This window comes from Solanum dulcamara, chromosome 11, assembly GCF_947179165.1.
Source record: "Solanum dulcamara chromosome 11, daSolDulc1.2, whole genome shotgun sequence".
Classification (NCBI taxonomy): Eukaryota; Viridiplantae; Streptophyta; class Magnoliopsida; order Solanales; family Solanaceae; genus Solanum; species Solanum dulcamara.
In genome coordinates this window covers 53,692,575-53,716,908 of record NC_077247.1, presented here as the reverse complement: position 1 = coordinate 53,716,908, position 24,334 = coordinate 53,692,575, and the positions used below count along the sequence as shown (strand labels likewise).

The window sequence follows — 24,334 nt, the reverse complement described above, 5'->3', positions numbered from 1 at the left end:
ATTAGTACCCCTCTGGTCAAGAAGTGCAGCTATCTCCACCTCACAGCATCAGTTTACCGCACAAACTCTTGTTCCAATGGTGTCTATCTATGGTAGAAAGCACCTTTGGAAGTGTTTGCGGCAAGTATTCATGTCCGAGATGTTATCTGCTGAAACCAAAAGTATTGAGAAACTGGTTTAAAATTAACTAGAAACTGCCTTAACCGTGCTCCTATAATCCTGATCTAGCAAAAGTAAAAGATTTATACTAATTGACTATTGTTAACATTATCTGCCCGTCTAGCTCAGTTGGTAGAGCGCAAGGCTCTTAACCTTGTGGTCGTGGGTTCGAGCCCCACGGTGGGCGTTACCTTCCTTTTTTTTGACAAAAAGAAGTTGAAAATTCAAAACTTTTCTTGAATAGCCACTATTTTGAAACTCTACGTACTTGCTAAAAAAGTTGAAAATATTCCTACAACTTTAGAATTTCCTTTTTCTTTGTTAACAAACACATGCAAGAAAATGGTTATGATCTCTTTGGCTTCACTTCACTTATCTTAGGAAGCAGCTGACATCACACAGATTCATATTCTGATATCACTTCAGGGAGCTAAAATGCAAGGATTAATTTTATTTTTCTAATGATCCTCAGGTTTAAGTTGACAGGGTAGACAATTGACCGTGCTTCGTTGTTCATCTGTTAGGCCAGACAAGTAACACCTCGATCCGGGAACATGTTGAGAGTAGGAAGGTTTAGCAACCTGGATGTGCAACTTACATGGAAGAAAAATACGTAAATGTCATAACAATGAAAATTGGAAAAAAGGGACCACTCTCTGGAAAAGACGAACTTCTAATCATCACACAGTTATCAGAACATGATACTATCAAATATGTGAGCGCGCACGCGCTATTAATACCCTCAGCAGCTGAACTCAATAGATAGTTCAAAGGTTTCAAGAAAATCAAAGGAGCAATCATGGTCAGATTTTCAAAAGAGAAGACTATGCACTCACTCACAATATAAAAGCCTTGTGGTGGCGCTTAACACTTCATTTTTGTTAATTGGACTTACTGGTTTAGCAGGCAAGTATTTATACCACACATGGTTTTTGACATTCAACAGTAATAATTTTCAATCATTTTTTATCCTTTTTTTCTTTTCCTTTTCTGGATAGTCACAAGCAAGATTCCCTTGATATTAACATCACCACTGTCAAAAAATGAATTTTCTTCCTGAAAAGTAAACAAAACAATAGAAAAAATGAAGATAGATGATTTCCCTTTTGATCAATATTGAGCTATATCAACTCCATATTACATCCAACATGGCCTTTGGTAAAACCAAAGGGAGAACACATTAAAAATAATCCTGATGATTAAGAACTTGGAAGAAAAAATCTATTAAGAATTTACCCAAACAAGAAAAGAAGAAGACAGTTAAATAGGACAGCCAAAACCCAATATTCCAGCATGAGTAGAATAACAACATGAAGGTAGAGAGCTGGGGGTTCCAAGCTGGTTCTTTTCACACAAAGCTTGTGCTGGCCCTTCCCTTTCTGGTGACTGTCGGTTAAGCTGAAAACTATTGAATGGCAAAATCTTATAAAAAGCTCAGGGTGAAGTGTGCCAAATACCAGCCGGAGCTCCAGTTCTGCAGATGGACAACAAGGTGCTAGCAAACAACTTGATACTCTCAGGCCTGACAGGAGGATTTTGGAAACGAGCCCAATAAACCATCTCAAGGCTCCGAAACTTATTTCCCTAGTGCACAACTCGATATTGGGCTCCATTGGAGTCAATCCATCTGCTAAATATAACTGATATTAAATAGTTAAACAACACCATGAGGTCCCATTCGGCATTCCACCAATCAAATTCAATCAAGAGAAACATAAAGTTTGTGCCCAGAATGCAGTAGTCATGATATGACTAAGAATGAGTGATGAAAGCGTGCTATCTTTTACTAAAAGGATTGAGAGAGGCACAGACCAATCAATCACCTACAAAGTATGAACTTTCTGAGGTTGAAGTGACATCTTCTGCAAGATTCTTGCAAAAACAATTGATCATCTGCAGCTATGGATAGATCAATGAAGTTGGTTGAATTTCCATTTACGAAAATGAGGTAAGAAACCATGCAGCATGTATTTACACAAGCATAGGTGCATTAAGGCTCTATAATGGACCAAATGCAGAAGCAAGATCTGCATCACTTTCATCCTTGGGATTTACTTGACTGTGAAAATGTATCCTAGCTCGATTGAATAAAGAAAGCAAGTCCAGCAGCTCCACGTGGGAGAGCTTTGAAGGCCTCTTATCTTCAAATCCACCAGCTCTTAAAATGTCATTGATTATCTCTCTAAACATATTCAAGTTCTTCCCCACATCGGAAGAGAAATTAACATTGTCTTCATTGCTCAGCCCGTCTTCATCTTCGGAATCATTAACATGATAATCATTGTACAATGTGTTGTTCTCTTCATCTCCTTTGGTTTCTTGCAGTTTCATTAACTCCATCAACATTCTTTTCTGCTTAAAGATCGCACCCAATGTTTTATTTTTCTTGGTGAAGCAAGTTCTTGTAAATGCACACCATTCTTCATAGTCCACCTCTGGAATTTCAGTTTTAGGATGTATCTTCACAACAGAAGAATCAACCTTTGGACATGGCAAAAAGTCCTTCTTGCTCACATTCATGACAAACTCTACGTCAGCCACCAGCTTCACGTTCACTGCTAATCTATTAAACTCTGAGTCCCCTGGATTTGCCAATAGCCTCCTTGCAAACTCTTTCTGCAACAGTAGTGTCCCACTCCTATATGAGTTCTTTCCATAAACTAATTTAGCAACAAGAGGCGAGGAAATTCCATAAGGGATGTTGGCTACCATAAGATCAAACCGGGGAAACTCAGTCTTTAAAGCATCTTGGCATATAACCTGCAAAACCCAAATGACAACTACTCAATTGAACTAAGTACGAAGTCCTACACAAGTCATACTCAACTGCACTAAGCGGTCCTTTGGTTCAATGAAACGTTATACAAGGATTATAATATAAAGGTTGTTATACATTGCGACAATCATACACGGATTGTCATAATATAAGATGCAGCAATGAATGTACCAAAATCAAGAATTTGCCTAACCCATGTATTACTAATACACCTAGTCATATATCTCATTCAATCGCGGTATAAAATCAGAGACGTAGCCAGGATTTTAAGCTGATGGATTCAGGATTCTAATCCTTTTAAGTTAGTTTAGTAGGTTCTAAATTAATAATTTGAACAAGTTCAATGAATTTCTTAAGACAAATACAGTTTCATTTAGTTTATGCCTAGTTTTAACAGAAAACAACACATTATAACAATAATGCAGAATTTTACACTAAGATTATTTTTTTAACAAGTCATAAGGCATTTCGTCGAACGTTATGCGCGCATATAAACTTACAGTTAAACGGTCTTGAAGTCCTCGTTCAGAGACGCGCTTGTGAAGAATCTCTATCATACGTTTGTCAATTTCAATGGCTATGACTTTTTCGGCAACTTCTAGAAGCTTGAGGGTGAGATTTCCGGTGCCTGGTCCAATTTCTAGAACGGTATCAGTAGAAAGTATGTTGGATTTTTGGACTATGGAATTAAGGACTCGAGGATTCATGAGAAGATGTTGACCTCTACTCTTAAGCAAATATATTTGTGGTTCTTCATTTTCAGTTTTTCTTCTGACTTTGTGATATTCTTCATCTTCATCTCTGACGTTGTTGAAGTGGCGAGTAGACTTCGTACGACAACTTCGCTGGAGACAATGTTGTTTAATGATTAGTTTGCTCGAGAAAATTTTGATACGATGAAGCATTGTCGTTGGAGAGATTTGGGGAAATTCATGAGCTTCAAGTTCCAAGCGCCAAAGAGAAAAGAAAAAATGTTTGCTCGCCCAGGTCAGTTCACAGATATGGGCCAAGATCAGATTGAATGGCCCAAAAGTATGAATAACTGCTTCTCCGGGCCAGTGGTTTGGCCCAACTACTATGGAAAGAAAGGCCTACCTAAACCTTGCGTTTTAGTAACATAATGTAATGAAAAAGTTCTACTGATACGACTTAACAACAATTTATTATGTCATATGTTGAACAGTAGTGAACTGTTTTTCCTCGAGTGAGCCTATCCTAAAATAGTTTCTCTACCTCCAAGACAAGGTAGGGTCTAGGTAGACCTAACCCTTTTTAGAATCACACCAAATATGTTATTGTTGTACATTTAGTATAATATTTTACTATTTTGATTTAGTACTCGTTTCTAGTTATGATGATAAAAAAGGACAAGAACAATTGGTGATATAATTAGAACTTCAAATACTGCTAAACAAGCATGGAAGTCCCGTAATTATTCTCCAAGGCCAGTCAAATATACAACAAGTGAGTCCGTAGCGGAGCTAGTTGTATTACGACGGTCACAAATTATGGCTCGTAATTATGACTACACAAACAAGCTCACATCATTATGTCATACGTTCATACACAAAAAAAGGCCCTCAATCACCTTTTTTTGTAAGCTCAACTACTAGTAATAATGTTCTTCATCTTTGTCTCAGTAATATTCTTTCAAGAGTGTTTTTCAAAAATACTAAATAATTTGTAGATGTCGAGTCTTTTTCATACAAATCATAGCAAGTGTTTGATTGAAAGGTACTGAGATTAGGCGTAACCCTTTGTGAAACCGAAGAATTTCGGGATCGTCATACAAATAGCCGGACGAAATCATCGTTTATTTTTTTTTTCCTCACACCCCTTTACGTAGTTCGCAACATTTTGTCACTAATTAGCACTGAGATCCCCTCTTTATGCAAACAACTCCCCCTTTTGTTTTCTTCAGCTGTGATGGGCTGATGGGACTTCGTAATTCCACTCTGTGTAATTATATTTGGCAGATTAATGTTAAGAAAGTGATGATGTATATTAGATATATAAGTTTAAAGGAACATTGAGATCTGATAAACGTATGAATGTTTCAACTAATTAATTAACGCCTGGCTAGTCTTGGGATATGCATCATCTTTTTCTACTCCTTAATTTTTTCGATTATTGTTATATTAGCTATCATAATTTTAAAATGCAATATATAGTTGGAAAGAATTGTCTTTAAGGGTAATTAGATGTGATTACACAATTTTGATATGTTAGTTTGATCAGCATAAAAACATTGAAGTAAATAATTGCACTCACCGATTTTCAAGTAAAACTAAAAGTTTAGGACAAAATATTGTAAGAACGAAAAACTTAGGTAGAACTATATATGTGAGTGAAAAATGAAATTAAACAAATCGCGCGTTTGGCAATGTTCCAGCTATCATCGACAAAGGACAAAAGTTGGACATACTCAAGTGATATTTTTCTCGACTATAAGTTCTTCAATTATAATCAGACCATCTTTAATTTGATACCAAGATACGTTAAAAAATGAAATAACTTGGACATATCCTACTGGAGTATACATATTCTATGAATAATAAGATTGCCTCTAGAAATTCTTAAAGAAGAAGCAAAGAGGATAGGAAGCATGGTAATAGACCAATCAATTCTGAGGGAAAAACAAAGTCCCCATAACTCTTTCGTACTGGAGAAGGTCCCCATACTTTATATTTCGTTATCTCCATGCTGGTCCCATTCTTTACTATTCCTCATTAACCTCTAAAGTTTACATTATATTGCCAAATTGCTAGCTAGTTTCATCAACTCTCTTTGCACAGTATGGGGGCATTTGTTTGGTAATTGTTTCACTTGCCATGTTTAATTCTTATAGAGACATTCTCTTTTAAATTCTGCAAGAAAATAATCCTCCAACATCATAGAAATAAAACATGATAGTGGATAACCGGTTTAGAGTTGGAAATTTTATACAGGGAATTATTTTTCTCTGAAATGAAAGAATGTCACACTTACTATACTTAAAAGCGCGCAATTTCTGATCTTCCTTTACCTCTACACTAAAAGTATAAAAAATCAATTAAACCGGTCCCTTTAATTTGTACCATGTAGCATCGTCCCTACAGTTTAGTACATAGAGCTTCAATTACATATTATTATTTAAAAAGGGAAAAAATGTAAATTTCTCATTAGGTGTGGCAAAAACTTGTATTTACTTTAGATGCTAGTTATGGTATTAGCTAGAGGACCAAAGTGCTAAAGAGGAAGCCGAGGAGAAAAAAGAGAGAAGAAAAGTAAAAAGTGAAAGAACTAAATACAGACGTGGACTGAAAATTATGTGAAAAAAATAGTGCTAGTAACAAAAGGAAGAAACAAGTAAGGCCCAAATTTTAGGAGACTGACAAAGCAATCACATGCAATAGAGTAATTGGAAGCATAAATCTGTTACAGTACATAATAAACGAGTCGTGAATTTGAAGGAACCATCTTGTGTGGGGGGGCGTGCTATATCCTAATTAATTAGATATCCTATTGTTGGTTGGTTGGTTGGTTGGTACTACTGCCCTCATGAAGGGTCAATCATAATTGTTCTTAGCAAAAACTTAAACTTGTCCTTATTTTGCTAATTTGCTCCATGCATGTGGTCAGGGGATTCAATTAAACCCTCTTGTTGAAAAATTATACAAGTCTTATAAATATGGTTTACATGATCAACGCTGATATTGAAGTTATCAAAGTAAATAAATGATCACTAAGGTATTTGGGTAGGTCTAAAAAATAGTCTGGTTGATTTATAAACACTTTTTAAATTATTTATATGTTTAACTAGTAAACTTTTTCGAATCAAGATAAATATTTTAATTATAAAATCAGTGATTTATTTCCAAGCTTGACGGTTATTTATCACTTTTCATTAGTTAAACCAAAATGGCTAGTTCTACGACATTAAATTTATCTAGTATTTGTGTAATAGTTAAGTCTACATGATTTTAGTTCATCATCAAGACTAAAAGTTACCCAAAAAGTGACTAAGACGATTAGTTTATCATGAAAAAAAGGGTAGGCATTTAATTACCAGGTAATGATTATTTTTAAACTCTCAAAGCTAGTGTATGTATAATAACCAAACAATGAGTTTGGTCGATAAAACCAAGTAGAAAATGAGTAAATCAAAATCCAAATCAAACATATCATAAATACTTGAATCAAAATATGTTCTCGTGATGTTTATGTAAGTGGCAATTTCATATGTAATTAATTAGGAAAAATACATCATTCCCAAACAGTTATACAATAAACACCAGTAGTAATAACAATCCAAAACCTACTGTCTCATGTTATCTGATCGGTTAAATCATCAACTGTCAAATCCTAGATTCTAGAATCCCTTAAATCACTTGTTATGTCAAAGTTTATAGTGACATTTTTAAGCAAAAAAAAAAAAAAGGTTTGCTATACTTTAATGGGGAAAAAAAAAAACTGACCAACGTTTATGCGATGAATGCGGGAAGTGGATAGCACCAATTATGAATTATAAATCATTGAAGATGTCAAAACTTACTACTATTAATCAACCGTTATATTGTCAATAAGATCAAAAGATTAAAAACATAACCGTTGAAATGTCACAATTAGTAACTCCTCTTATTTCTTGTTTTACCGTTAAAACAGAATAATGCTATGCACCGTGGTCGATAACTAATAATTCAGACATATTAATTTTGTAATACGTTAGAGAATAAATAAAGACATAATGATTAATGAATAAGGAAATTATGTCATTAGTCCTACCGAAAGGAAGCAATCACGTCACTAATTCCGGTAAATAATTATGCATGTTTATTATCCGTTAATGCTTATCCACTTGAGCTGAAAAGAGAATTTGAACACTCCTAAAATCATAAGTATTATAAGATAGTATTAAAACCAAATAAGTAGCAATGAGAAAGCATAAAAAAAGAAGTCGGTACTACTTTTTCTTTTCCTCCTTTAAATAAATTAAAGAGCAGCTCAAGCAGAAGTCAAAGGGAACCAAATCTAACCACGTTACCCTTCACAAAGATTATAAGATTCTCTTTCTTTTGCAAAACCACGAGAGTCCGACCAAAATAAATTAACATATAATCCTAAAATTAATTACAGTATTCACATATATAATGGTTTTTTATCCTAAACAATTTTTTTTAAAAATACCTCTCCAAGTTATGAAAAAGATAATGGGTTTGGAGTTGTAGGAAGAAAAAGGCCAAAAATACATTTAATCTTCGACGTATTCATTTGCAGCAAAACATTTTTCAATTAATAATTCATAGTAAAATAAATACTTATAGAAGAGGGGTTAGGGGGTGAATGATGTAAATATTAATACTCTGATATATCTATTTATGTGATAATTTTTGTTTTTCAATATTTAAACTATGTAAATCTTAATCAATAATTAAAAATATATTTTTGTTATCATATTAAGATGAGAAGAATCGTAATTTTTATAATTTAACACATATATAATTAATTTGATTTAATTTAATTTAGCTTGATAAAAATAAGAAGAAAAAAAAAAGGAAAAAAGAAGATTCGAAAAGATAGTAAAAAGTGGTCTTATAATCGATACTTACTTGGAAAGAATATTCTTGATACTTGGGAAAGAGATACAAGTCCAAATTAAGGGTGAGAATTAACGGCTCTGCAGCCCACCGACGCTAACAGAATGGGGGCATCTTCGACAGTGTAAGCAGACAGAAAAGTTGGGTTGCAGTAATTAAATCTGAGGAGGGGTCACAGCGTTAATAATTATTGGCGCCAATTATGACTGCCACGTGCCCCTTGTTCTATAAGTGGACCCTAGTCAACAACCTACCGTACTTCTTTTTTTTTTTTTTTCGGGCTTGTAGACTTTTATCAGCAATCACGCATAGGCAGGCCCTATCACACTTTCATAGACGAGAGCTTTACTCCTAATTACTTTTTAGATTATTGTTTCAAATATAACCTCTAATTATTTTATTTACTTTACCACTTTTATATATATATTTATTTTATTTTATTATGTAAATATGAATGATTTGTACTTTTAAAAGAAATAACAAAGAATTTCTATTTTACATATTGAAGATAAAGATCTATATTGTATTTTCTAAGACTAACCTAAGTATAAATATTATATAATACTTTATTTAAAATAAGAAACTATCCATGTGTAGAATTTATACATATAAATAATGTAATATAGTAATTTTTTATTTTTTTTATAATCGCACGAATAGTTTCACTAGTTATTTATATTTATAGTATATATACACAGAGAGCGGGGGGTGGGGGTGTATTTACAATGATGCAGCAAGGGGACATTTGTCTGCTGCAAAAAACACAACCTCAAACAAAATAAAGAGAAACACAGTGAGTATTAATTCAATTGCCAATTCGACAAAGACTGACAAACCATCCATTTTCGTCCACGCTTAATTGCTTAATTAGTTACTCTTTTTGCTGTATTTTTATATTATTATTTTGGAGATGAGATACTATTGAATTTTATTAATTGTAAGATGGTCATCGATCGAGAACCAATCAGATGAATGGTCTCTTTTTCTTTTATGTGTAAGTTAAAAGAGTCTTCATGAATTCTAGCATGTACTTTTTTATTTTATTTTTGCTTTTTTATTTTAGACCAAACCTTCATCAGACCCATTTATGTTAATTACTCATCGTTTTTGTCCTGGTGTTGTGTAGAAACAGGGAACAGTCTTTTATAATAGGATAGGACCTAGCTAATTACATATTAATTTCTTCATTGCTGCAAACCTGAAATTAATTAATAGGAGTACTATTAATGATCATGTGCAAATTAAAACGTAAATTTTGACCTTTGGATGGTCCCAATTGTTAGTTATGGCAGAGCTTTACGGGAATTAAGATGTTTGATAACTAACTTATTACTATTGGGTCACTAGCTAACAAGATCCCTAAATAACTGCTCAAAATTATTATTCACTCTATTTTATATTAAATAAATTGTTGTAATTTTTTTTATAATTCAAAATAAGTATTTTACAAGGTTCAAGAAAATTGTTAATTTGTTTTTCATATTTATCCTTCATTTAATGATGTTCTTAACTACTTTACTTTTTATAAACAAAATGGTAATAGTGAAAAATAATCATTAATCACGTTGTCCTTAAATATTTTTCTTGAGAAATGATGTATCATACCTCAACAATTCACTTAATATGAACTAACGCGATTTTTTTTAAGGAGGAAATAATCTCCTATAGTCGCTTGCAATAAAAGGAAAACAAATAAAACAATACATTTGTTCTTTTAAATTATATACTCTCTAATAGAGGTGTACATGGACCAGGTTGATTCGAATTTTTTACAAACCAAACCAAACCATTTGTGTCGGGTTATTAAATCTATAAATCAAACCAAACCAATAAAAGTCGGATTTTTTTATATCAATTTTTCTCGGTTTTTTCGGATTTTTTCGAGTTTCTCGGATTTTTCATAGTATCTAATAAAAAGCACAGAGCAGTGCTTCTTAAAAAGAGTTCTAGTACAAAATATGAACATATAAGATGAGGCAGAACACTGTTTGAAGTTTTAACTTTATAATATAACTTTATAAGATGGACTTTTTTTGTATATTATTTAGATGGGTTTCTCAAGTCCAAATCTAAATATAAGAAAGAAAATAAAAATTATGAAAAATTTTAAAAAAATATTTATAAATTACATTTTAATAAATATTTTTATGTATAACATAATTTAAAAGTAGTATATCTATAATCGGGTCAGTTTGGGTTCGGTTTGACTTTTTTTAGTTTAAACCAAATCAATCGTATAATGGTCGGGTTTTTTTTCAAACACCAAGCCAAGTCAAATCAAACCACTAATCGGTTTTTTTTTTTCGGTTTAGTTCGATTTGTCGGTTTAGTGCGATTTATCGATTTGCCCTGTACAACCCTACTCGCTAATGATCCGCCTTTCTTTGATTCAAGCATACAAATTTTACAAATTATTTGATTCACGACTTACAAACTCTACATTTCTTCTCAGGATAAGAAAACATGTTTACATCAGATTAATAGCTAGATGATAACATGTACTCCAACATACAATTTTTTCATGTAAGCATAGTTAATTATTAAATATCTTAATCACAGCAGTTAAGTTTATATAATTGAGGAAATGGTTTCCTATGATTAACCAAAAAGCATGATATTAGTAATAATCCCATGCTTAATCGCTCAGAAAATAAGTGTCATTTTCTCTGCCACATTCATCCCACTGATTCTTTCTTTTACTTCCTTTATAACTAACAATTATTGAATTTCTTGTACCAACTTAACATAAAAATTTTGAACAAATTCTATAAGAATACCTAAAAATGAGCTTGTAGCTACTGGTGGACTACAAATGAAGCTAGTTTAATATTAATTAATTGATATGATTAGTGTTAAGCAAAGAAGCATTAGCGAGACAGAATCTGCAATCTGCCCGTTCATCACGCCGTCGAAAGCTTAAAAGGCGTAATGGAAAAGCTAACAAAAGCAACAAAAAGGCTTACTACTCCTATTATTTTGACTCTCTAAAGACTGCATCAACCACTTAGTATCCAATGTTTATTAATTTAATTTACAATTTGCACTCTAAATTAATCAAACAATTAATTAGACGGATAAAAGAAGAAGAAGAAGAAGAATTGGCCCCTCCCTGATAATCAATTCCATTTGCCTAGCTTCTTTTGACCAAGGACAAAGTTTAAAATACCCATTTTTGTCTTGAGACAATTAGAAGGCATGTATAGATTTCTTGTAACAACTAATAAGTTGTAACTTCACTCTAATCTTACTTCTCTTTTGAGATTGACCATTACTTAAAAGTCTCGTAATTAGGGTCTAGTTTAATTAAGGTTAACTTGACAATAAAGAAAAACTTCAACTTGCAAGGTTACTTAATTAAGCCTACTTCAATATTCCAATATTTAATAATTTCATGAGTTTTCTAATATTAGACGTTCTCTATATTTTCTAGATACTACTATTTAAATGCACTAAAGAACAACTCATGACAACATCTGATCTACTTCACAACTAAGTTTAAATGTCAACTAGTTGGTGTTGCATGTATAAATTAAATTTTTTCAACTTCATTATATGTCTAAATATGAGATCTATTTATTGACCTAGACTATATCATAAAGTGTAAATCATCCAAATTCAACCCAAATACTCATTTGATATCCTCAATAGTAACTTTGACATTCCTTAGCATACAATAAAAAAACTTTGTGTAATTGAACCCATAAAGTTTGACTATTCATTTGTTTGTTTTATGGACTCCGATATCATGAAGTGATATGTTAGGCCAGAATACGTAATTAGGGATGCTCTCCTTATTGCAAGAAAAAGCTACTCCTACTACCCATTTTAATATTGTATTTGATAATGTTATCACAACTGACATTTATGATAGGAAAAGCATTATATCAAGAAATCGTTGCGAATTTTCATGCTATGTTTCAGGTATTGGAGAATATTATATATATGTAGATATATTCGTTTTCATGTAAAAGTTTCAGTATATAAACATAAAATTCTGCTCCATTATATATGCCAATAAAGCGATTTTAAAACTAGAATATTGAAGTGGAACCATATAGTGGTGCTATTACTTTAATTTCTGACTGTCAAATTTACCTTAGTTCTCCCCTTGTGAGTTGTGGGACCTCCTTTTACTTTAATATTAAGATAGAAAAGATTAATAATCTATTTGGTCGGATTTCTAAAATTAATTTATTTTTTTAAAAAAAAGTATTTTTGTGAGAAATAGATTGTGTTTAACCAAATTTTTTAAAAATATTTCTAAATTGATTTTCTGTTTTCAAAAAAGTATTTTTGGCCGCTCAAAAGGTTGGCTAGGACTATAAAATCGAAACAAAAAAACATAAACAAGAAGGAAACTTTAATTAAGTAGAATAGCTTTTGAACGTCCAACAAATAGTCGCTCCCACCATTTCATGATTTTTTTCATTCTACAAATTGACATTTTCTTGTTGAATCTTGACATGTGTTAATTAGTGATTAATAAAACAAAATGGTAGGCAAGTTTCACACTCAATTAGTAAGAAGTGATCATAGCTAAGCAATTAGCTGTGATGGTGGGGGCGGGGTGCGAACGCCATGACACTAGAAAATGACATAATTTTGGGAGACACTGACAATACTACTGAATCGTTATATCACGCATTCGAAAAACGCCATCCATGAGATTGAAATATATATATATATATATATATTGGCCAAGCTGTAACGTAAAAGAAGAGTAGTTATTGAGTTCTACTCTTCTTAAATGAAAATGACACACCAAAAAAGCTTTGGCTGTAATGTAACACAGGCAACTTCAGACGTACTAGCTAGTTTGCTTCAATATGGATTATAGTTATGGTGTCACAATTCCGTCAAAACATTTTTGTGAATGAATTCTAGTACTTCATGTATTTTACGAATTTGGCACATTTATCATTCACTCAAAAAATAGTAAAAATCCGTCACTAATCCTTTTTAACTACGGATTTGTAATTATGTTATTTATAGGTTATTAAGTGACAGATTAGCAATAAATTTTGTAGTTGAATTTTATTTTTCTTGTAGTGGTTTTTATTGAATTATTATTTTTAATCTCTAGCCGACAAAGTAGGTGTGGAGTGGTTGACTAGGATGTTTAATGCTATTTTTAAGACATCAAAAATATCCGACGAATGGAGGTGGAGTACAATGGTTTCATTGTACAAGAATAAGGGTGATATTCAGAACTGTAACAATTATAGGGTATCAAACTGTTAAGCCACACTATGAAGGTTAGGGAGAGAGTGGTGGAGATGAGGGTGAGGAAAGGGGTGGTCATTTATGAGAATCAATTTGGATTCATGCCGTGGCATTTGACTACTGAAACTATCTACCTTATGCGAAGATTTGTGGAGAAGTGTATGGAAAGGAAGAGAGACCTTCATATGGTGTTCATTGACCTCGAAAAGGCCTATGACAAAGTCTCGAGGGATGTCATCTGGAGTTGGAGGCTAAAGGTGTTCCGATGGTGTATATTAGGGCGATAAAAGACATGCATGATGGAGCAAAAATTCGAGTTAGGAAAGTGGGAGGAAACTCGGAGCCTTTTCCAGTTAAGATGGGGCTATTCAGGTATCGGTTCTTAGCCCTTTCTTATTTGCCCTGGTGATGGATGAGTTGACATGGTTTATTCAGGAGGAGGTTCCTTGGTGTATGTTAGTTGCGGATGACATAGTATTGGTTGATGAGACACGAGACGACGTTAATGCTAGGCTGGAGGTTTGGAGATAAACTTTTGAGTCCAAATGGTTCAGGCTGAGCGGGACCAAGACAGAGTATTTAGAGTACAAATTCAGTATGGAGATAGACGAAGTGAACATGGAAGTGAGGTTTGCTACATAAACTATTCCCAAGAGTTAAAGATTTAAATATCTTGGATCTGTACTCCAGGATAGTGAGGATATTGATGAAGATGTCACACATCGTATTGGGACAACATAGATGAAATAGAGACTTGCGTCTAGGGTTCTGTGTGATAAAAGGGTACCACATAAATTTAAAGGTCAGTTTTACAAAGTGGTAGTTAGACCGGTCTTGTTGAATGGGATGGAGTGCCGGCCGATCAAGAAATCTCATGTTCAGAAAATGCATGTTGCAGAGATAAGGATGCGTGAACATATTAGGAGCGACAAGATTAGGAATGAGGTTATCCGACAGAAGGTAGGAGTGGATCTTGTGGCAGACGAGATGAAGAAAGCCAGACTCAGATGGTTTGGACTTATGCAAAGGAGGTGTGCTGTTGCGCCAGTGAAGAGATGCGAGAAGTTGGTTTTAGGTAGACCAAAAAGGTATTGGAGAGAATTGATTAGACAGGACATGGTTCACCTTTATATTATCGAGGACATGACTCTAGATAGGAATGAGTGAAGGTTGCGTATCAGGGTAGAAAGCTAGTAGGAGTGGAGTCTTGTCTTGGAGTGCATAGGTGTAGGTTCATTAGTATCTATCATAGTACTAATCATACCCGTGTAGTTTTTGTTGTATTTTGTGTATTGTGTTTAGATTATTTCATTGTTATTATTACTTCCTCCTTGTAGACTTTACACTGTTCTCCTTATTATCGACTATGTTTTTCATTGTCTTCCTTTTTATTTGTGCGGGTTTGATGCAAGTCTTTCGGAAACAACCTCTGTACCTCCCCAAGATAATGATAAGGTTTGTATACATTTTATGCTCCCATACCCCACCCTGTGGAATTACACTGGGTATACTGTGGTTGTGATAATCTCTAGTTAATTACTTTTTCCCTTTCATTTTACTTCATCCATGTTGATTTGATATTTCCATAATTAAGAAAGTATTGATTGGAAGTTTATTTTACTAAAAAAAAACAGCCCGATGCTTTGTGCACCCGCTTTAGAGTTTATTTTACTAATTTAACTTGATTAATTACTCTTTGGAAATTTGAATGTGATTACTATTACTTTATATAATTATTTAATGATAAGAATAGTATGATTTCTTAATTTGTTAAAATAGAAATGTAAAAATTCTTTTTTTAGTATAAAAAATTAAGTAAAATGAAACGAAGGGAGTGGCCTTTTACCTAATAAACATTGCTAATTTGGGGGTGGGGGTGGGGGATACAGTACCTCCGATCCTTCTTGTTAATTTGCTACTTTAACCAGCAATTTTTTTAGCAAAGCATTCATTACTCAAGATAAGACTTAAGAGTTATCTAAATTAAATATCTAAGTTAAGTTTACCATTTGGAATAATCAAATGAATTTCTTAAGTGTATGTGCCAAACATTAAACAACAGATCAAAAGACTCCAAGAGAGTATATATAATTAACAATTACTTTCTTTTACTTTTTTAAAAACATTAAACATTTTAAAATTAGTCAATTCATCAAACCACTAGCTAAGCTAGTAACCCCAGTATAATTTGGAATCATGTGAATTGAATCAGTTGGGAAAGTGACATTAATTCATCATGCCTAATATCTTACGATTGGACACTTGACCATCTTCTTTGTTTGACACAAATCACTTTCTTGTATTGTATGTACTACTACTATACTTGTAATTGTTGTGTCGGTGAGGGCTTCAAAAAATAAGCAATTTCTGTACATATGAAAAGTTATAGGTAACTATTTCTGTCCACAGAGTATGCCAAAGCTTTCACGTTTATTTAAAACTCTATTTGTCGTTTCCTTTTTCACATTTTATGTGCTTTTGCTTCTGGTGAATCACAACTACACACGGATGATACTTGGTAGCTTCCTAACAAAATTATTTAAATTTGAGATTTCTAATTAAAAATAAAAGAATATTTACTACTTCATCATATAATAAGTTATATATCTTATTGGCATATTGAAAAAAATTAAACTCAATGATTATCTAAAGAAAATTATTTTAGATAACTATTTTTCAAAATCTATCGAGGATAAAGAGGAAACTTTCACATCAATTAATTTGACAAAGAAAAATAAAGTGGAACCGATCGATACATTCACGAGACTTATTCAGAAGTTAACATTTTCAAATCATTTAAAATAATTCCCCTTAGGTCAGATTAAGGATCAAAAATTTCATTTTTAATTAAATGTCAACTAATCACAATTAAATGAGACCTGAAAATATATTCATGTGTCAGCTCGGTGGATCTAAAATCTATAAATCCAGGTGTACAATTTTGATCATCAGCAGTGACAGCTAGGAAAACAGATTTTTTTTAAAAAGAAAAACATTTGTAACAAATACGTAAAATACGACTCCTTATCTGCAAAACATTAAAAAAGGCTCAACAAAGATTTATGAAAATACAATCTAGCCACCAATTTCGCACTAAGTAAATAATGACCCCGTAAAACCTGCACTCATTTCATTAATGCGCCAAAATCACTCTCTCCCTCCAATTCCAAACCTTACACTTTATTTTCAATTTTCAATCAATAAAAAATAAAAAAGAGAACAGTGGGAAAGCTTCTTAGATTTACACATGATATTCTTAGTTTCCTTTTTTCTTTTTGTCAGCTTCTTTTAGTACCATGTGCTTTTCGTAAATACTCTCCGGGTTAAATGATATTTTGATATATTTAATATATATTTAATTTATATTATATTAAAATATAATAAATAAATTAAAATAAAAAATATAAATAACTAATTAATTTTTATTTTTTTTGAGTGTTGAGCTCACAGTCACGCACTGATAACTTTCTCTCTCCTTTTTTTTTTCCCTCGGCAATAGTGAAATTAAAGCTGTACATGACAACTGTCTCTCTATATAAACTTGTATTTCCATCACTTCCAAGACTTGCACATTATATTTTTGAGGTGGAGGAAGAGGCAATTACTTGGATAGAAGCACTGTGGTTGCTCATCAAAGCAAAAGTGGACTGACTTTCTATGCACCCACATTGCAATTAAGCCTACCCTTCACAAATTTTCACTTTTTTAAACCTTTTTTTTCCCCAAGATTCTTGATCTTGCTTCATATTTCCCTCCACCCAGAAAGAAAAGTTGTGTTCTTGGATGTGTTTGTAAGATAAAAGAGCAAAAAAGGGAGGTAGAGTAGGTGGAATCATGGAGGTTAACTCAGTTCAGAAGTGGGTTCTGCTATGGTGTATAGTGTTGTTTATCAGTTGTGGGTTGATTCACTGTGATGTTACCTATGATAGGAAAGCCATTGTGATTAATGGGCAAAGAAGATTACTTTTTTCTGGTTCTATACATTATCCCAGAAGTACCCCTGAGGTACTCCAATTCTTTCCCATTTATGCTCTTGTTTTTTTCTTCTTTTTCTACTGTGAAATTGTTTATGAAATGAGCTTCAAAATGTGGTTTTGTAGATGTGGGAAGATCTGATAAGTAAGGCAAAAGAAGGAGGTTTGGATGTGGTTGAGACTTATGTCTTTTGGAATGTTCATGAGCCTTCTCCTGGCAATGTAGTTCATTTCTCTCTTATTTCTGTACAAATTAGCTTGTTTTCACTCATGTTTTGTGCTCAAAGATTAAATCTTTTTTTCCATGTTTTTGTGGGGTTTTCAGTACAATTTTGAAGGAAGATATGACCTGGTGAGGTTTGTAAAAACAATTCAGAAAGCAGGCCTCTATGCTCATCTTAGAATTGGCCCTTATGTTTGTGCAGAGTGGAATTTTGGGTACATTTCTTTTTTTTTTTTAGCTCTTCACTGGATCTATAAAACATGTTCATACCAAGAGGTATTTCATGTTTATACTAATTTTACTGTCAATTCCACAGAGGGTTTCCAGTATGGCTGAAGTATGTACCAGGCATTAGCTTCAGAGCAGATAACGAACCTTTCAAGGTCTCAGCCTTGTCCTGAGAAAAATTGAAAAAGAAAATCACCATTTAAAGAAGATTTATCAGTTTTTATGGTGAATAGTTAATGAAATTTTATTTGTTTTATGGATTGGCAGAATGCAATGAAAGGGTATGCTGAGAAAATTGTTAGCTTGATGAAGAGTCATAATCTTTTTGAGTCTCAGGGTGGTCCAATCATACTCTCCCAGGTTGTTCATCTTTCAGAATTTTTAATTCCAATTAATTCATTATACTATTCTTGTGTTTGCTGAAGCCAAATTCCACTAAAACCAGTTCAATTCTCATGTAAACTTTCTGTTTGCTCTGCTACTGCAGATTGAGAATGAGTATGGACCTCAAGCCAAGGTTCTCGGAGCACCGGGCCATCAGTATGCAACATGGGCTGCAAATATGGCAGTTGGATTGGACACAGGCGTCCCATGGGTGATGTGCAAGGAAGAAGATGCCCCAGATCCTGTGGTAAGAAAACTCAGTTGTTAGAGCTTCCATTTGGCATTGTTCTAACATTTTCTGTAGCATGCGTGACTGTAATCTTTGTTCTGTAGCATTTTCTAGTTTAGTTTAACTTAAATACACCTATCAGTTTAGATGACAACTTGCCAGTTCATGCTTGCTATAAAAATTACCTGTAATTAGATTTTAAATGACGTGATTTTACACTATAAGTGTATATTAGTTGAACTCCTACTAGTATGAACCAATCTGTTTTTCCTCTTCTTGATCCTCCTGCTATTTCGCTTCAGTTTCTAATAAAAATCCAAAAATTATACAACTGATTAACTCTCAAGGCTCTTAAATAGTTCTATAACCTCTTAAATAACTTTTTCTTACTGATGATAACAGATCAACACATGCAATGGTTTCTACTGTGATAATTTCTTCCCAAACAAACCATACAAACCTGCAATTTGGACCGAAGCTTGGAGTGGTTGGTATGTAATCTTGTCTCTTCCTTTTAACTTTTGATTATGTTTGAAGTCGGGTCATTTTTGACTTGTTTTTTCTCAATAAATATAAGGTTCTCGGAATTCGGTGGTCCCCTTCATCAGAGGCCAGTTCAGGATTTGGCATTTGCTGTTGCCCAATTTATACAAAGAGGAGGATCTTTTGTTAACTATTACATGGTTAGTTCCATTTCATTACTTTGGCAAATGCCTGATGTAGAAAAGTCATAGTACTTCTTTATAAATCAAAAGCATGCATGAAGTCTCATATAGTAACGACATTTCCTCTTTTCGCCTAACAGTACCATGGCGGCACAAACTTTGGACGCACCGCAGGGGGGCCATTTATCACTACTAGCTATGATTATGATGCTCCAATTGATGAGTATGGTGAGTGTTGAGATCTCGTTTCCTCTGTACTCATCTCTTCGCTTCTCTTGTAAATTTATACTCACAGGTCTTGAGTATTATTAAGGGGGTTGTGATGGTCTTTGAAATTGTAGAATGTTTCAGTGAGACCATGTTTCTTTCACTGATATTTGTTCTATAAGGATTTCTCGAAGCTTCCTTCTTTGATGTGTGCGCTTAAAAAGCTTTGTAGCATAAAAATTTGCCTATGTTATTATTCAGTTCCGCTTAACTGAAAGAGAAAAGTCCTCTTAACTCCCCTTCCATTTGACAGGTCTGATCAGACAGCCAAAATATGGTCATCTCAAGGAGCTTCATAGAGCTGTCAAGATGTGTGAGAAATCCATAGTTTCTGCAGATCCAGCTATCACATCCTTGGGGAACCTTCAACAAGTATATGTTTCTGCATAAACATCAGCATTCTTAATGCCATGGTTCATTATAATCAGTCTCTAATTGAATATTTTCTGTTGCTATAGGCATATGTGTACTCTTCAGAGACAGGGGGTTGTGCAGCTTTCTTGTCGAACAATGACTGGAAATCTGCTGCTAGAGTAATGTTCAATAACATGCACTATAATTTGCCTCCTTGGTCCATTAGCATCCTTCCTGATTGCAGAAATGTAGTCTTCAACACAGCCAAAGTACGTAATACACCTGCTTGGGAACTTCCTGTACATTCAACAGTACACATGAGCTGCTTTAGCATCTTCCGAAAGTTAGAGTTCATTTATGCTACCCACTAACTCCGATAGCAAGGACTTAACTGCTTTTAAATTCCATGTGCAGGTCGGAGTTCAAACATCCAAGATGGAAATGCTACCGACTAACTCAGAGATGCTATCTTGGGAGAGTTACAATGAAGATATATCTGCATTAGATGACAGCTCATCAATTAGGTCCTTTGGTCTCTTGGAGCAAATAAATGTAACCAGAGATACAAGTGACTACTTGTGGTACATAACCAGGTGTGCTTTTCACGAGGAATTGGACTGTCTACCAGTGCAAATGTCAATTTGAGTGTTTTATCGCTCATTTCTTTTTCCTGCAAGACGTGTCTTGAGGGGAAGGGTGAGAATGGGAAGGGGTTACGGGTGGAGGGCGGATGTCTTAAAGTACCATCACAGAGAATAATGTGTTTTGATCCTCTAGGAAATTAAGTAAATGTTCTGCTCACTTGAGTAGCATTTCTTAGATCAGTTGTCATTTTCTGTTCTCATATTACTTAACCTTGGGGCCTCTCCTACTTCTTTGCATTTAACACTTGTGACCTGTAAGCTGAAATTCTACCTTTGACATGTATGATGTTTCCTGTGCACAGTGTTGATATTGGTTCAACTGAGTCCTTCTTGCATGGAGGAGAGCTCCCTACTCTTATAGTTGAGACATCAGGCCATGCTCTGCATGTGTTTATTAATGGTCAGCTCTCAGGTAATGCAGTCAACGTTACTTCATCAAAAGTTATCTATGATATATGCTTAAACTTGGCTAATTTCAATGAATGCTCCTACACATGTTATAGGTTCTGCATTTGGGACAAGGAAGAATAGGAGATTCGTATTCAGAGGAAAAGTAAATCTTCGTGCTGGCTCAAACAGAATTGCACTGCTTAGCGTGGCTGTTGGACTGCCGGTTAGTTCAATCCTCACCTTCGGTCTTCCAAATAGCGTGCATACTTGAGATCAACTAATATTCAAATAACTCACGAGGAAGATAAAATAAGATTTTACAGTTCAATAGTTTCAATGAAAGTCAACAATAAGTGTCAAGCATCACTAATATATCCCACAATCACTAATCAGTTACATAGTATCACTGATTACTATGCTAGTGAAAAACTAAAATGCTGGTACCAGGAAGTGAAGAAAGGAGTAATTCTGAGGGATTCAAATGATGCATAGCTTAAAACTATTGAGCATGGGTTAATGCCTACATTCGGTAGAGTTAATGATAATTGATAGACAAGGTTTTTTCCCTTTTTCTGCTGGGATTGGCAAAGGCTTGAAACTTAAGCGCACAAGACAAATATGGCTTCATGCTGCTTGCCTTGCAGTGTAAGAAGGCCATTGTGCATTCTTTGATTACTATATACCTGTGTGAAAGGAACATAACATCAATTCATCTTTCCCAGCAGTAAAGGGATAGGAAAAAGTTTCTCAGAAAAAGAAGGGATAGGAAACCAGCTCATCAGTGCAACTCTAGCTATTATCATCACGATCACTGATACGTTGAGGCAACAATTTGTCGCCTATTTACAGTCCTGAGATTATATATACATTTTTCAATGTACTCTAAATTCTTAATATTTCTGTTTGTTTTCTGAAGAACATGGGTGGACATTTTGAAACATGGAGCACTGGAGTACTAGGTCCTGTTGCAATTCATGGATTAGACCAGGGAAAATGGGACTTGTCCTGGGCAAAGTGGACATATCAGGTGGGCTAACTTATAGCACTATTGTTCAATCAATCGTCAATTGTTTCAACTGCAACATTTTATATTGATTTGGACTAACTAACAGGTTGGGCTTAAAGGGGAGGCCATGAATCTTGTTTCGACGAATGGTATTTCTGCTGTTGACTGGATGCAGGGTTCATTAATTGCACAGAAACAACAACCTTTAACATGGCATAAGGTATGAAATTAGGAGATAAGTTCCATAGATGCAAGTGATGGTAGTCATATCTTACAACTCATCAAATTGCAGGCTTACTTCAATACACCCGACAGAGATGAGCCATTGGCTTTGGACATGAGCAGTATGGGTAAAGGTCAAGTATGGATTAATGGTCAGAGTATCGGTAGATATTGGACTGCATATGCTACTGGAGATTGCAATGGTTGTCATTATTCTGGAACTTTTCGGCCTCCAAAATGTCAACTGGGATGTGGGGAACCAACTCAAAAATGGTAAACCACTTCTTCCCAACTGTGCACTGCTTTCTGATAATTGCACACAACACCATTAATAACTGAAAACTGGAGGTCCTTGTACTGGCAACTTGAAGATTTTGTTTTTTCAGGTACCATGTTCCTCGGTCTTGGTTAAAACCCACTCAAAATCTATTGGTGCTTTTTGAAGAACTTGGAGGAGATCCCACAAGAATTTCTCTTGTGAAGAGATCAGTCACTAACGTATGTTCCAATGTTGCTGAATATCATCCAAACATTAAGAACTGGCAAATTGAGAACTATGGCAGAACCCAAGAGTTTCACCTACCTAAAGTTCACATTCACTGCGCTCCTGGTCAATCTATTTCCTCCATTAAATTTGCAAGCTTCGGAACTCCTCTTGGAACCTGTGGGAGCTTCAAGGAAGGAACTTGCCATGCTCCTAACTCACACGTCGTTGTAGAAAAGGTACCCTTTTGTTTTGCTATCAGTGTTGAAGGGATGAGAATAAATTGTTTACTTTTTGTTCAACCACTTACTAGGCCGCTTAATTTCATTCGACTCACGTTTTGTTCTTGTAACTTTTCCAGAAATGTCTAGGCCGGCAAACATGTGCTGTGACAATATCAAATAGCAACTTTGGAGAAGATCCCTGCCCCAACGTACTGAAGCGGCTGTCTGTAGAAGCACATTGTACACCTACCCAGATTTGAAGAGTAAAAAAGAAAAAGTTGATCTAATGTTGCATAACTTAGTGTACACCCATGAGGTTCTGGCTAGTGAGGTAAGAATAAACTGTGAAGCAAAGGAAATAGGAGGTCGTAGTTTGGTTGATGAATGTTGTCGAGGAAAACTCCTGATATGCATTCAGTAGGTAGTAATATTAACTTTGGGGTGCCGGAGGGGACTCTGTTAAGATAGCATATTTATACAAGAGTTTGTAGATCGTTGGGAGTACCAAAATGCGATTCCCATCTTAGAGTGCAGTCTGGTTCCTTTCTGCTTTTAAATTGGAAATGTGGACCAGATAAGCGTCGGTTATGTACTGTTTAGTCTGTGATAGCTTGTCTTCCTGGGAAAATCAAATCCCTTAGGTTCATATTAGGAATGGATCCTAGTATGACCCTTTATAATCATCTGTGTTGTGCAGTTGGTAGAAAGAATTCAATGGAAAAGTGTATTTGCATCCATATTGTCTTTCCTTTTCATGTAACTAGCATCATATGAGATAAGCATGTTAATAACGCCAAAAGAGAAGTACAGGGACTCACCAAAGTGTTGTTCCTTCTGTTATAATATACCATAGTTCGGTTATGAGTTTGAACCCTGCATCCATTTCTTATGGTGCTATTGCTGATGTTATTACTTTATGCTTGGGTTATTCAACTCTTCTTACAACAAACTGAACCGAACTTTCGTCAACTGGATTGCAGTTCAAATTTCTAGGAAATCTTTCTTCATAAGCAAAATTCTCCAGTATATATTTCAATCTCAATCAATTATACTTCAGTCACCAATTAGTTGGAGTTAACTATATGATGAACCATCTATATCTGATTTTACTCCATTACTTCCAAGTAACATTATCCTTGTCTAATTAAGGATCATCCTACAATATTATACGAATAACCATTCAACTCGGTCTAGAAATTAGAACTAGTGCTTAATCTTGGTTGATTTTTACCTTTTCAAAATGTAGTAGTGTCTAATGATCTATCCATGGAATGTGCTATTTTGAAGATTGAAGTCGACCAATCTG

General features: G+C 34.2%; 2 protein-coding genes and 1 non-coding gene across 4 annotated transcripts; 2 read left to right on the top strand and 1 right to left on the bottom strand.

The window, feature by feature from the left end:
• Positions 1-273: 273 nt before the first annotated feature.
• TRNAK-CUU (transfer RNA lysine (anticodon CUU)) lies at positions 274-346 on the top strand. The gene has a single exon. It is a non-coding gene; the product is annotated as a tRNA-Lys (tRNA).
• An 894-nt stretch (positions 347-1,240) lies between these two features.
• LOC129875091 (ribosomal RNA small subunit methyltransferase, mitochondrial) lies at positions 1,241-3,911 on the bottom strand. 2 transcript variants are annotated; one of them, XM_055950522.1, is made up of 3 exons: positions 3,657-3,910; positions 3,436-3,563; positions 1,241-2,919 (listed from the first exon to the last, which is right to left on the bottom strand). In XM_055950522.1, exons 1-3 carry the CDS (start codon positions 3,838-3,840, stop codon positions 2,158-2,160), a joined length of 1,074 nt encoding a protein of 357 aa, XP_055806497.1. In that variant the 5' UTR covers positions 3,841-3,910; the 3' UTR covers positions 1,241-2,157. The 2 variants fall into 2 exon arrangements, with proteins under 2 accessions (XP_055806497.1, XP_055806498.1); XM_055950523.1 differs by having other exon boundaries at positions 3,436-3,911.
• A 13,380-nt stretch (positions 3,912-17,291) lies between these two features.
• Positions 17,292-23,765, top strand: LOC129871996 (beta-galactosidase 3). Its single transcript, XM_055946817.1, has 19 exons — positions 17,292-17,739; positions 17,835-17,930; positions 18,034-18,146; positions 18,248-18,314; positions 18,427-18,519; positions 18,647-18,790; positions 19,175-19,263; positions 19,350-19,455; positions 19,578-19,665; positions 19,958-20,076; positions 20,163-20,327; positions 20,473-20,651; positions 21,005-21,114; positions 21,206-21,315; positions 22,009-22,119; positions 22,205-22,318; positions 22,391-22,593; positions 22,707-23,043; positions 23,166-23,765. The coding sequence occupies exons 1-19, from the start codon at positions 17,569-17,571 to the stop codon at positions 23,286-23,288; spliced, it is 2,538 nt and encodes an 845-aa protein (XP_055802792.1). The 5' UTR covers positions 17,292-17,568; the 3' UTR covers positions 23,289-23,765.
• Positions 23,766-24,334: the final 569 nt, after the last annotated feature.